At 35.9% G+C, this 15,728-nt stretch overlaps 1 protein-coding gene across 1 annotated transcript; it reads right to left on the reverse strand.

Annotated features, from left to right (window-relative positions):
* Positions 1–233: 233 nt before the first annotated feature.
* On the reverse strand, positions 234–13,726 carry LOC133534221 (uncharacterized). Its single transcript, XM_061873314.1, has one exon. The coding sequence runs from the start codon at positions 2,196–2,198 to the stop codon at positions 1,185–1,187; it is 1,014 nt and encodes a 337-aa protein (XP_061729298.1). The 5' UTR covers positions 2,199–13,726; the 3' UTR covers positions 234–1,184.
* Positions 13,727–15,728: the final 2,002 nt, after the last annotated feature.

A 15,728-nucleotide genomic window follows, 5' to 3' on the forward strand; every position in this document is an offset into this window, starting at 1 on the left:
TCTATTCGTCCTGTTTCTATATTTTTTATATATTAACTCATTTTGTTTATTTGTAGTGTCTTTTAAATATATTTTTAACAGTTCTTTCTTTTTATCACACATGTTTACTAATTTATCCGTTATCCAGCTACTTTGTTGTTTTTTATTAACATGTATTTTAGTTTTATAGGTACAGTTATTATAAATTGTCTGGAATTTGCCAATAATAAGATCAATTAGTTCATTCGGGTCGCTACAACGAAATGCCGGGCTCCAATCTATTTGGCTTAATTCTAGTTTAAGTTTTTCATTATTTAACATGTTTATAGTTTTATTTGTAGTTACGCTGGCCTCGCTGATAAGAGCGAGTCCTATTATGTAATGGTCGGCCGGCGCTTCTCGCACAACAGCTGAGCGCACAGAGTACCCAGACGCACCTCGCTTGCATGCGTCACGAATGAACAAATGATCAATACAGGATTTGGATGTCCCATTTATGTTCGACTCGACTCTCGTAAATTGTGATATACAACAATCAAATCCTATTTCATTCAGGTTGTTTAGGTACGACTTTACAGTAATGTCTGTGCACGAGGTGTCAATGTTCATATCACCTATTAGTATACAGTCCGAATGACTAGGATATTTTGATAACAAATGCGCCAATTCACTAATAAAAGCAGACTTACTTAGATTCGGCGGTCTATAAATTGAACACAAGTTTATTTTCTTGCCCTGAAATATTTCCACTTCGCCACACAAACACTCGAAGGATATTGTCTTTACGGGAGTCTTGATGAAAGAAATACTTTTATGCGCGTAGATAATAATGCCGCCTCCTTTTCTTTGGCTTCGCAGCTCGGTGTACATAACATAGTCATCCATCGTAAACAAACTTGCAATTGTTTCTGTTATGTTAGCTTCCGTTAATATTATTAGATGTATTAATCGTGGACTATTTGCGACGATGTACTCTAATTGAGAGTGATTTTTAATTGTTGATCTTATGTTGACGTGCAATAAAATCAGTTTATTTTGCGCGTCTGATATATTTTGCATAAAATCTGACCATGAGTCGTGGGATGTTTCTACTTTGTTTAAATCAATTGAATGCATATTACGCACTTTAATTAAATTTTGACCGCTCGACTTAAAAGGTTGAGGAAGTGAGGGATAATAATATTAGTAGGCGCTTCGGTACGTACCTATGTTTTTTGCAAATCCTTCCCCACTCGCTCGATGTCTTTTTCATTTCTGATGTAGTATATTTTTTTGTCACCATCTTTTTTGCGCACCATTACCTGTCCGTGTTTGTACCATACATATTGGCAAAGCGATTTATCCCTTAGGTTTGTTTTAGCTTTCCACAGTAGGTAAGACGTTGTAGGTGTGAGTGACTCTCGTAAATAAACCTTCCTATCTTCTTCACCGCCAATATCCTGTGCCGTTATTCTGGCTGATTTGGCCGCGTCGTACCAGTGGTCGCGTCTCCCCTCGCGCAGGGTGACCGTTATAGGCGAGTCCATTTTGGCGCGTTCGGCTTGCGCGGATCCGGGACGGGTCGGCTTCTTTTTTCTGTATGTTCTAATAATATCGTTAGGGTCTTGGTTTAAAAGCTGGCATAGTGATGTCGCGACTTTCTTAACATCTTCATTTTCTTTTTCCGCTACTCCACATATTTCAATGTCATTGTACACCTGTGCTTGCTCGCTTTTGTGAAGTTTTTGTTCCAGGAGTTCATTTTTCAGCACTAGGTTTTTACACGTATTGGCCACATCTTTACATTGATTTTCCATCAATTTAAATTTTGTCTCATAATCTTTCATTCGACTTTCAAATTCATCAATCTTGTCCGAGTAAAAATTGAGGGTACGTTTAAGTTCCTCTTGTATGATGTCTTTAACGGCTTGGCGTAACTGGCGAATTTCTTGTCGCATTTCCATTAATACTTTATCTGCTTCGTTGTTTGTTGTTGTTTCGGCCTCTGACTCTTCATCCTCTCGGTCTGGTAAAATAACCGATATGCGTTTCTTGGCAGCACCTTTGATTGGAACGCACTTTGGACACTTCCAGTCTATTGAGTCCGTTACCGACAATGCACTGAGTTGTTCGGTAGATAATGAGGCACAAGATGCGTGCCACCACTTACTACACTTATTACACTGTGCTCCGGGGGCTTTAATATTGACTACCCTACTGCAATTACAACATTTAACCATTTTGTACCGTTAATTTGCATGCGCGCACTCACGGGTCACTGGGTCACAACCTGTCACTAGCGCGCTTGCGACGAGACTGTGTAACAACACGATGACAGCATTGTGTGTGTGCGTGCCCAAAAAGCTCGGAACTATTATTTAATCAATAAACCAGTTAGGATCAGATAGTAAGCACTTTGCTTGACAGGAATATGCATCAACTGTTAAGTAAATGACTTACTTTGAAAGAAAATTAGTTAATTCAATCAATTTTCTTTGTCATGCAACGGCGCGCTCTGCCGGCGAATAACATACTTATGCGTACTGCAGCGGAGTGCGGCCAATCAGAGCTTAGTGCGCCATATCTGTGTGCGTAATTTTATTAGCTGGCCTTTGGCCAGGCCGCGCGCGCGCTTCATTCGCTACCCGTCACTGTCGCTAGTCAGTTGCGCTGTCATGCCATCAATTGTATCGGTTGCGTAAATGGTTTTTGTGCTTCAGCAGTTGACAATTCTTACTACGCAGTGTCGTACCTCAACTCAGTTGTTTTTTAACACTTTCCGTGCCACCATTCGCTACACGGTACGCTCGTTGCCGATTCCAGCGTTTTTCCGCTTTATAGAGGAATAACCGACACTTTCGCTAGTCAGTTGCGCTGTCATGCCATCAATTGTATCGGTTGCGTAAATGGTTTTTGTGCTTCAGCAGTTGACAATTCTTACTACGCAGTGTCGTATCTCAACTCAGTTGTTTTTTAACACTTTCCGTGCCACCATTCGCTACACGGTACGCTCATAGCCGATTCCAGCGTTTTTCCGCTTTGTAGAGGAATAACCGACACTTTCGCTAGTCAGTTGCGCTGTCATGCCATCAATTGTATCGTTTGCGTGAATGGTTTTTGTGCTTCAGCAGTTGAAAATACTTACTACGCAGTGTCGTACCTCAGCTCAGTTGGTTTTTAACACTTTCCGTGCCACCATTCGCTACACGCTACGTTCGTAGCCGATTCCAGCGTTTTAGGTTTAGAGAGAGATTCTTTATTTACTCATAAGAACAATACAGTTCACTAAAAATGAGCTTAAATATTCGATTTTCTTAAAAATAAACATTAATAGCATGATCGCTAGAGGTTTATATTACATTATTATGTATGTGTATTTTTAATTTGGTTTTAAATGCACTAAGAGACTCACAATCTTTCACATTATTCGGTAGTTCATTATACATCCGTGCTCCTTCATACATTACGCTACTTTTGCCATAACCCGTTCTATTTTTTTGAAGTAGTAACTTGTTTGTATTTCTTAAACAGTGTTTAAATTTTCTATGTGTACAACAAATGTCTGAGTGTATTTTACTTCTTAGGATCTTTCTTACAAAAATGCATGTTGAGTAGGTTTATAGTTGTCTTAAGTTAAACAGTTGGACTTTCTTGTATAGCAATTTAGTACTCATTTTATTGTCAAATCTAAATAGTGCCTTAATGGGATCTTTGTAGTTTTTGCAGATTGGTTTTGGCAGCACATCCCCATATCTCGATTAAATAATCTAAGTGTGTTCTCACTAACGAGTTATATATTGTCAAGCGGGCTTTGTGAGGGATGTATGTTGTTATTCTACGTAGTGAACCGGTTACCGAAGATAACTTTAGATCTCACGTATTGTATATGATCTTTCCAACTTAATTTGTCATCTAAATGTAGCCCAAGATACTTTTCATGGTGGGAAAGATTTATAGGTTGGTCATTGATTGTAAGGTTGGTGTGTGTTGGGATGATTTTAGTTTTAGCCTTAAATATTATATATGACGTCTTTTTTTAATTTATTACATTGACACCAATAGTTAAAAAGATTAAGGTCGTTTTGTGCTTGACGGATAAGATCTTCTATATTACGACCGAAATAAAAGAGACAAGTATCATCCGCGTATAAATTTATATGCCCTGTCAGTCCAATTTTGGTGACATTGTTTACGTATATTGAGAAAAGCAGCTGGCCTAGGATAGGTCCTTGAGGAATGCCACATGATATTAACGTCGGGTGGCTGCTGTTGTCACCTATTTTAACAAGTTGTTGTCTTTCAGTAAGTTAAGATTTTGTATGCAGAACCTGTTTTTGCGCTTGGTAGAGGAATATCCGTCACTGTCGCAAGTCAGTTGCGCTGTCATGCCATCAATGCGACAACGAATAGTGTGCCCACCTAGCGGGTCCTGGCACTCAATGTGTTGATTGCTTAAAAATGATTTCTAAAGAAACTTTAAAAGTTATTATCGAAAATGTTAACGATAAGGAAATTAAAATTATACACATTGCTAAGGCTTTGAAACATAAAAAAATATACATACAAAAGCAACATAAACAAAATTTAAAAACCCGAAGATGTAATGATTTCTCTTGCTATGAAACTAATTTTGAAAAAATAAAAACATATTTAATAGAGCAAAAATGTCCGGCATAACCGACTTCATATCGTCAATCAAACCAATTCTACGAGCAACTGTGCAAAAAATTAAAAAAGAAAAACACATTATTTTTTATACGGGGCCCCGCCAAGGCACGCTACGCCACTGGTATATATACAAGTATTGGCTAACGTTATACAAATCGGGTGCACCCAGCTAGCTGCAATCTGAGATATCTTGCTCAGAGTTGGCGGTAAATGATAACGTTTTATCCATATCTGGTTATATCAGGTCGAATAGCCCTATTTATGAGAGCTCGGAAACATCTAGCAATGTTTCACCATTGCCTGACGCCACAATAAGAGAGAGAAAACGACAATCAGGTTCTGTGGAAATTCCTATATCTGCGAGTCCCTCCTACGAACCCGTTCGAGTAGAATGTGACGTTTTCCCGGACGTACCGAAGGTTTCTAAGGAAATATTGAATATATCTAGTCCAGGACGAAACATAACAATTCAGCCAAAATGCTCAAAAATCACCCCAAAAATAGACTAAGTGCTAAAATGTACTGTATTAGAAGGCAGCTTTTCGTTAAAAAAAGATATGTTTATTAGGTAGAATAGCCCTGTTTATGAGGGCTCGGAAACATCTAGCTATCATTGCCCGACGTCACAATCATAGGGCAAAAAATGCAATCAGTTACCACAGAAGAACAAGTGATTGAGCTCTCGGAAACATCCGGCAATGTTTCATCATTTCCGAAAGCCCCAATCTCAGAGAACAAACGACAGTAATTTACCACGGAAAAACATGTGTCTGACCTCTTGGAAACATCCAGGAATGTTTCACCATTTCCTGACGCTACAATAAGAGATGAAAAACGACAATCAGGTTCTGCGGAATTTCCTATATTTGCGAGTCCCTCATACGAACCCGTTCGAGTAGAATGTGACGTTTCTCCGGACGTAGCTACCGAAGGTTTCTCAGGAAATATGCTGCCAAAATTCTCCAAATACACCCCAGAGATACACTCAATGCTGAAATGTACTGTATTAGAAAACAGCTTTTCATTAAAAAAAGATATATGGGACAAACTATTTACAAATGAAAAAAAATTGGACCTGTTTGTGTATCCATATAAAAAAAAGGCATCAATGGAAAAGTAAACAACACGTGCAATTTCGTTGTAAATTACGTTAAATACAAATCAAATTCCAAAATAGTAATCAACTGTGAATGTAAACACGAGAAATGTAAAAAGTTTAAAGTCATACTGAAAAAAGACAAAACAGTTACTGTGCTCAGTCAAAGTACTAATTACTCACACTTAATACAATTAACGGCGCAAGTGCGCGGTGTCGACAGACTATTAACAAAAAAAAAGTAACGTAACATCAAACCCCCAACAGCCAAAAAAGACGACCTTTTGAATTTAATACTTATTTGATACATACTACCAAATCTTTGCAAAATGTCAAATCCGATGACACCATAAGGAAAATAAAATCCGAAGCACTCTGTATCAATGACCGATTGAAAAATGATGTTATAGATCTGATTTTATTTCAACGAGGCCACCATAATTACGTTCGAGAAGTTGCATTTCCGTTTACAGTTAAAATACACAGCAAAGAACAAATGTTTGTTTTGAAATCCCAGAAACAGAATGAACCCTTACTACATCTGGATGCCATGGGTAGTGTTGTTAAAAAACCAGTGTGTAGTGAATTTGGTGTCCTTAAATGCAATCGCGTCTACCTTTATTCAGGGGTCATACAAATACCTACAAACAGAAGGATTTTCAGCGTATACGATATGATCACTTCCTGTCATGACACAAACTCCATCTATAAAATGCTGATTGATTTCAGACGGCTTTGTGTTGAAAATAATAGTTGGCCGGCCTTTTCAGGTGTTGTAACAGACATGAGCTTTGTGCTCATCAATGCAAGTTGCCAGGCTTTTAATGAATGTATTCTGTTGGACTATCTAATCTGCGTCTATAACATGTTAACGCACACTAATAAAATCAATGAAAATAAAGAAATAACACCGCTCTACCTATGCTGTGCTCATTTGGTCAAAAACTTCTGCAAGGACATTGATATCAGTAAATTGACGGATGAAAAAAATTTCAAAGATATACTAGCCAATCTTGTCCTGGCTTCGTCGTTAGAGCAGGTCGATGAGTTCATTCGAAATATATTCATCCTGTTACACTGTGTCTGACCCCTTGGAAACATCCAGGAATGTTTTACCATTTCCTGACGCCACAATAAGAGAGGAAAAACGATAATCAGCTTCTGCGGAAATTCCTATATCTGCGAGTCCCTCATACGAACCCGTTCGAGTAGAATGTGACGTTTCCCCGGACGTACCGAAGGTTTCTCAGAAAATATGCTGCCAAAATGCTCTAAAAACACCCCAGAGATAGACTCAATGCTGAAATGTACTGTATAAAAAGGCAGCTTTTCATTAAAAAAACACATATGGGCTAAACTATTTACAAATGAAAAAAAATTGGACGTGTTTGTTTATCCATATATAATGAAAAAAATACATTAATGAAAGAGTAAACAACACGTGCATTTTCGTTGTAAATTACGTTAAATACAAATCAAATTCCAAAATAGTAATCAACTGTGAATGTAAACACGAGAAATGTAAAAAGTTTAAAGTCATACTGAAAAAAGACATAACAGTTACTGTGCTCAGTCAAAGTATTAATTACTCATATTTAATACAATTAACGGCGCAAATGCACGGTGTCGACAGACTATTAACAAAAAAAAGTTATATAACATCAAACCCCCAACAGCCAAAAAAGACGACCTTTTGAATTTAAATACTTATTTGTTCGATAGTACCAAATCTTTGTGAAATGTAAAATCCGATGACACCATAATGAAAATAAAATCCGAAGCACTCTGTATCAATAACCGATCGAAAAATGATGTTATGAATCTGATATTATTTCAACAAGACCACCATAATTACGTTAGAGAAGTTTCATTTCCGTTTACAGTTAAAATACACAGCAAAGAACAAATTTTTGTTTTGAAATCCCAAAAATTGAATGAACCCTTACTACATCTGGATGCCACGGGTAGTGTTGTAAAAAACCAGTGTGTAGTGAATTTGGTGTCCTTAAATGCAATCGCGTCTACCTTTACTCAGGGGTCATACAAATACCTACACACAGAAGGATTTTCAGCGTATACGATATGATCACTTCCTGTCATGACACAAACTCCATCTATAAAATGCTGATTGATTTCAGACGGCTTTGTGTTGAAAATAATAGTTGGCCGGCCTTTTCAGGTGTTGTAACAGACATGAGCTTTGTGCTCATCAATGCAAGTTGCCAGGCTTTTAATGAATGTAGTCTGTTGGACTATCTAATCTGCGTCTATAACATGTTAACGCACACTAATAAAATCAATGAAAATAAAGAAAATAACACCGCTCTACCTATGCTGTGCTCATTTGGTCAAAAACGTCTGCAAGGACATTGATATCAGTAAATTGACGGATAAAAAAATTTTCAAAGATATACTAGCCAATATTGTCCTGGCTTCGTCGTTGGAGCAGGTCGACGAGTTCATTCGAAATATATTCATCCTGTTACACAGTAAACATGGTTCAACGGATTGAACAACGGCGCAAAAAAATATTATTTTAATTTGTCAGCTTGATGCTGAAACAACGTAATCGGTTATTAACATGGAAACTACAGTTATGCCCGTATCGAAAGATGAAAAACTCAATGTATCCATGTTTAGAAACAGCCCATTTTACAAACGTGCTGTATAAGTAATAAATCAAACTGAATTTCACGACATTGGACAAAATCAAAACTCTTTTCATGAACCTTTGTTATTCCAAACGATCCTTAACAAATACATTCCATTTTTGCCGATGTGGACTAATTTGATGAAAGAAAAGCGGGTGAGCAATGCTCCCATTGAAAACTATTTTGGACATTTAAAAACAAACGTATTGAAGGGTCAAAAAAATTTGACTGCACCAAGTTGTTACGAAAATTAAGAGCGGAAACTATATCAAAATCAATAGAGATGATACATGCAATTTCTAAAACCAGACTTACGAAATCAAAAAGAGTCATTTCCGTTTACAGTTAAAGTTCACAGCAAAAAACAAATATTTGTTTTGAAATCACAAAAACAGAATGAAATCTTACTACATCTGGATGCCACGGGAAGTGTTGTTAAAAACCCAGTGTGTAGTGAATTTGGTGTCCTTAAATGCAATCGCGTCTACCTTTACTCAGGGGTCATACAAATACCTACAAACAGAAGGATTTTCAGCGTATACGATATGATCACTTCCTGTCATGACACAAACTCCATCTATAAAATGCTGATTGATTTCAGACGGCTTTGTGTTGAAAATAATAGTTGGCCGGCCTTTTCAGGTGTACAAACACAGGTTTCAGGTAACAGACATGAGCTTTGTGCTCATCAATGCAAGTTGCCAGGCTTTTAATGAATGTAGTCTGTTGGACTATCTAATCTGCGTCTATAACATGTTAACGCACACTAATAAAATCAATGAAAATAAAGAAATAACACCGCTCTACATATGCTGTGCTCATTTGGTCAAAAACTTCTGTAAAGATACTGATATCACTTAATTGACGGATAAAAAAATGACCAAAGATATACTAGTTAATTGATGGATAAAAAAATGTCCAAAGATATACTAGCTAATCTTGTCCTGGCTTCGTCCTTAGAGCAGGTCGATGAGTTCATTCGAAATATATTCATCATGTTACGCAGTAAATATGTTTCAACGGATTCAACAACGGCGCAAAAAAAATTATTTTAATTTGTCAGGTTGTAAATGTCTTAGCCTGACTAGACTCTACTACAAAAGCTTTGTAAGCTGAAATACTGTTACTTTCCTCAACTCTATTGAAACCTTTGGAAAGTAATACTGAAATTTAGTAAATAAGGGTCTAGGCTATAGGGGATGACGTATAAAATAAACAAGGTATTAAATGCTAATAAATTTGATTTATTGCATTAAAATTGATTGAGTATGATTCAATAATTTATGAACTCTATATCCAATGAAGTCTGATTAGGACCCATTCGGATATACCGCCTTGATTACTAGGGCCAAATACCTAAGTCAGGAAAACAAGACGGAACAAAAACCTGACTGCCCAATTTAACCTGTACACAAACATAACAAAATATGTCACAGATAAAGACAAATTAAAACCTCATTTAAATTAGGTATGGCGTGATCATTTAGTGGTAAATATAGACCAACATCATGATAAATAACAACCCAAGCTCTCTGAGGTGTGAGACATGTTACATGATAAAATAAAATCTGAAATATGTTCCAACAAGCACAAAACATATCCGTTCTTAAAGAAAAACGAATATTAAACCATGTCAATAAAATGAAACACTATTGCAAGCACTATTGAATGCATTGAACCAATAGGAAATTATAAAATCCTATCAAAATTATTGAATACTATTTACAAGACTACTATAATAAACCCTACCTTCTTCCTATAAAATGCCATTGTGGGATACATCAGGAGATCAAAATATTCCTACTTTAAGATAAAGAAAATTATGAAACAAGAAGTTGTAGCAAGTTCTATTAATAATATATAAGGTTTACTAATATGCTCAGATATAAATAAAGATATGTTAGCACTTATGTTGTGATTGACGTATTGATAACGTATTCATAAATGTGTTATAAAGATCGACCGGGTGAAGTCTGGCTTCTCACAACTGTATTACTTTAATTAGTATACTGTAAAATAGCTGGTTGCAGTCAACTATAAGGCAGCCTTTTGGATCTCATAAAATTATCATGCATACGCCGCTCTATGGACAACTCCCTAATATGTCAAGCCGCAAATCCCACGTGAAATGTTTCCATAGGTAAGTCACTTGGACCTTGCACCGTCTGCAGTACCTGAGGCATGTAGCCTAATGGAATATTACACGTAAGGTTCAGACTATCAAGTACTGAAACCGGGATAATAGTAAATAAATGACATGAGTGACCAAGAACGAAAATATACAAGACAATGATATAAGCGTTGCCCCTAATATCATGAGATCAGCCATTTTAATAAATTATCATATGCAACGTCACGCAAAGAGTAAGACTGTTAATTAAATTAAAAGCCAGTTGGATTAAGATTTGATACCTTTTGATCAAATATAAGTAAAGATGTATTAGTACTTATGATAACACATTCATAAATACGCTATAAAATTAGGTAGGATCGACGGGGTGTAGTCTGGCTTCACACAACTTTATCACCTTAATATACTGTAAAATAAAATAGCTGGTTGCAGTCAACTATAAGGCAACCTTTTGGATCTCATAAAATTATCATGCATACACCGCTCTATGGACAACTCCCTAATATGTCGAGCCGCAAATCCCACGTGAAATGTTTCCATAGGTAAGTCACTTGGACCTTGCACCGTCTGCAGTACCTGAGGCATGTAGCCTAATGGAATATTACACGCAAGGTTCAGACTATCAAGTACTGAAACCGGGATAATAGTAAATAAATGACATGAGTGACCAAGAACGAAAATATACAAGACAATGATATAAGCGTTGCCCCTAATATCATGAGATCAGCCATTTTACTAAATTATCATATGCGACATCTCGCAAAGAGTACAAATGTTAATTAAATTAAAAGCCAGTCTGTTTAGGATTTGATACCTTTAGTCATAACTGGGATCAATCAAATGCAACGACAATCCCAAATATAACTAAAAACCGCATTGTTAAAACAGCCACTTATAAAACCACTGTGACAGGTTTCAACAACTACAATTGATTAGTAAATATATATAATATCCTCTCAATTGGACATAATCCAAAATGTAATAATCACATTCTAGTCATATGATTTGATTCAATATGACAAATAAATTAGGGCAGGTATAATACATTGGCAAATACAGATCAAACTATATACCAAATGATCAAAATATATACACCCACAATAACATTTCAACATACGTAATATACTTAGGTATGTACCTATAAAACGGAATCATGATCATAAAATAAGTATCAACTAGGCACCAGTTATCTACCTACAAATAAGTAAGCAGTTAGGAATCGTGAATATTATTTAAACCGCTTGTATACTCCTATCATAACCAGACTATGAAATTAAAACCTTTTATATAATTTATTGAAAGGTTACGTCACCACTAGGTATTAAGATCTGCTTGATGGGGCTTCGATGCTCTCACATCATGATGAGAAGACAAGGCAAGGCAGGATCAATTCTCGTTCCACGCAAATGGACGGCGCACTGGATACAATGTGTAGGCGTGAGATACAGATGCGGCGTAGTGCAGCCAGCCTCTTCATGTAGAAGGTAGGTCTTGCATCTGGGCGCCCGAGGCAGTGGGGTTGATCAGGTAACGACGAGGATGCTCGGAGACACCGAGACACTCGAAAGCCGCTGATGGAACAAGACTCGCTCCGCAACCACCGTGAACCGGAAATTGAGACAAAAATAGTGCTTAATATTCTAATCGAGTTAAACATTTACACCCTACGGAATATATGAAGCTAAGTATCTATATGAATAAAGACAACTAGGCATTCGAAGGAAGAATCATTTCAATTATGATAATCAAACTATAATAGTGGAAGTCAAAGGATCTAAACTTAGTGACGTACAGAATACCTATAACAGTAGCCACAGTAATTAAGCTACTGTAAGAAGTCATTGAATAAAACCTATAATGTATTGCGACATAATATTACGTCATTAGCCATTTGTATAACATTCTAAATAAATAAGTATTTTGTAAAACTTATTCACCAAACAATTATATCAATCTAGTTTATGAACTTGGTTGCTAATTAAACAAACGTGGCCGTGTACCTATATACGCGCGCACAAATAATTACACAACCAATTATTTTTGTAGTATTGTAAAAGGTGAATTATGTATTACATCATAATTAATACACTCAACCTATCAACCTACATTTGCAATCAAAGTGCTTTAATTCACTAACACTGAAACATGAAAGTATGTGATATATAGATATGTCAGGTCAAGGCTGAGATAACATATAAATCAGAACCAACGCACCGTGTCTACTAGCTTGCACCGGAGTGAATCTTAGCCTTCGCTCACATCTGCGAGGTCCGCATCTTGATTTGAAGCGTTGAAGCTCTCGAAGGCAGAACACCCCAGGAATTGATGGCGAGACACGAAGCAGGCGCCCTTAGGATCCACTGACAGGACTCGATATTCCTCGTACATGAACCGAGAATTCAGAAATAAATAATTTTAAATATATGTTAAAACATTTCATGAATTAAATTACCTACACCGTTCGTTGACTTTACGTGTTATACTATATATGGTAATAATGACTGATATTGACGGCTAAACCTACATAAAACGATAAAGAAATGACCGCCGAGTGTAACACAACTAAAGTTATTTATCAACCTAATTGAACACATCTACTTATGCCATCTATATCTAAATCGAGACACATTCCACCCTTGCCATTGAATTAAAACATGGAAAATACATACGTTCCACTTCTTTTCGTAAACGGTTAATCCACAATAATAAACGCGCTCGTTTACTACTAAACACACATTCATTTAGTTGCTAATGATTTCACAACTCAAATCAAGTACTTATAGTAATTGAATGCATCTACCTATCCTATAATCATATCACACACGAACACTGATTTACCTATCTTCAGAAGGTGTCGCAAAAAGCACGGTTGGCTGTGCATAGAGGGGTGTTGGTGCCTACACTTATGTATGGTAGCGAAAGTTGGGTATGGCAGAAGAAACATCAGAGCCAAGTGAATGCAGTGGAAATGAGAGCGTTGAGAAGTGTGTGTGGTGTAAAATTACAAGATAGAATTAGGAACAGTGTGATAAGGGAAAAGTGTGGACTGAACGAAGATGTAGTGACAAAAATTGAGAACGGTATGTTGAGATGGTTTGGACTAGGGCTCGCGGTCGGATCCGTGTTACGTTTACACGTTCCGAATACCCGTTTCCGAATAATAAGTAAACGGTTTTCTGGCCCGTTCCACACGTGTAATTAAGAAACGTATAATTAAGAGCCGTTTCCACGGATAAACGGGTATTCGAAGAAACGGATCTTATTTACCCGTGGCTCCGGAAACGTCCTTGACGAGTAGCAAAGGAACGGACCGGCGTACGTAAGAGCTACAAATTATTAGACAAAAGATTCATGACGTTTATGCCATATTTAACCTTATTCCGTGGTTCATAGAGTCGAAATTCAATAAACGGTTTATTTGCAAAACCGTTTTCTGAGCAGAGGGCCTACCGCGAACCACGTTCGACGTGTTGCCGCCCCGTCACACTTACGTAAAATTTTATAAGTGCGACAGAGAGGCAACACGACGAACGTGGTTCGCGGTAGGTCCTCTGTTAGTTTTTGCTTGCAATGTTTTAAGTTGCAATAAGTACGAGTAGAAAATTAGAAATACTGTATAGTGCTACCATAGTAGTATTTTATATAAAAGTTCAAATACTAAAACTTTATTGTTTATTATATAACTTGATAGCAATAAATATAAAGTGCTAGTAATAAAAAATAAAATCAATAAAGACTGTACACGATAAAATCTGCCAAGTGCTTGATCTGGTATTCTTTTTACCAACTGAACATTTTAAACAGTTATATTTTTAATAATCTGTAGATATAAGTCCTATTGGGGTATCTATGTGGTAAAAATTCAATCAATTGTCAATCATCTTACAATGTATGTGTGAGTTTTGTTGAATATACATTCGGTCAATATGAAATAGGTATATATTTTTATTTTTTAACTGACGTGAGCCTGACATCTTTGTCTTATTATAGTAAACCATGTAAAAATTATTAAATTATCATTTGTATAATGATCTGCCAATAATAAATGTACTTATAAATTGTATTGTAATTAATTTTGAATTTACGAAAAGTTTTACATATTATTATCATATAAAATGAACTTTATACGTTTAAGTGTACTAATAAATATAAGATGGCCCTTTTAGCTTAAAGCAATAAATGTCAAAATCAGAATTACCATAATGCGCAATGGTGGAGTCAATATAAATATTACTAAAAATCATAGACAACCTAACTATGTTTGTATTTTTATTATGTAATTCTTGTAGTCTTTAGTAGTTTGTGTCACAAGGGAGTAAAAAGACATATTTACGGCGTGGGTGTAAATTAAATCCTAAACGAAACGAAGAATTTTACAGTAAAACTCCAAGCCTAGCGAGGGACTCTAATCAAAGTGAGGGATTCAAATGTTAACAATCAAACTGGAAAAAAAAATCTAACATAAGACTCATACTGTTTTTCACATCGCCAATAGTCCGAGGCTGAAATGGTGCCTTTCATCTGAGTTAATTTTCACTCTCAACTCTAATTTTCATTTGGAATACAAGGAAAGTAAGATACATGTGTTTAAAAATATATAACTAAGTACATATTATTAACTTTTATAGTCTTTCTTGAGGGTACTTACTTAGGGTATCGTTATTTATAGAATAAGAAGTTAAATATCAGAATGGAAATTGTACAACAAATCCGTTTAAAATTAAAGTTTAATTGCTTATCGTAAAAAAAAACCAACTACGAAAAAAAGACGCTAGTGCAGAAACGTACATTTTCTGCACACTTCTTAGAAAAACAACGACCCACTTTCAAACCATGAGAAATGAAAAAGCCTTTTTAGGAATAGGTAATGTTATTTTTTTTTATAGGATCGGTCGAGTTCAGTAGGTAGATTAGATATAACAGAAGTCAAACAAAGGCTCAAAATTGACAATATTTACTAAAATTATTTACTTAATTCCATCGAATATCGTTTAAAACAAAAATGTATAAGTATATAAACAAATGATATCAATAGATTTCGTTAAATGTAGTGCATAATCAATAACAAACAATAACATAAATAGTTGTATTTCAAAAATAGGTCATCTTGGGGAACGTATGTAAAAAATATAGGTAATATCTTAGAACACAAAGTTTGGAAGGTTAATAAAAAAAAATTAATCATTAGTACGACTACGAGTAGACTACTTATTTAAATGATTAC

Source organism: Cydia pomonella, unplaced genomic scaffold (assembly GCF_033807575.1).
Source record: "Cydia pomonella isolate Wapato2018A unplaced genomic scaffold, ilCydPomo1 PGA_scaffold_71, whole genome shotgun sequence".
Classification (NCBI taxonomy): Eukaryota; Metazoa; Arthropoda; class Insecta; order Lepidoptera; family Tortricidae; genus Cydia; species Cydia pomonella.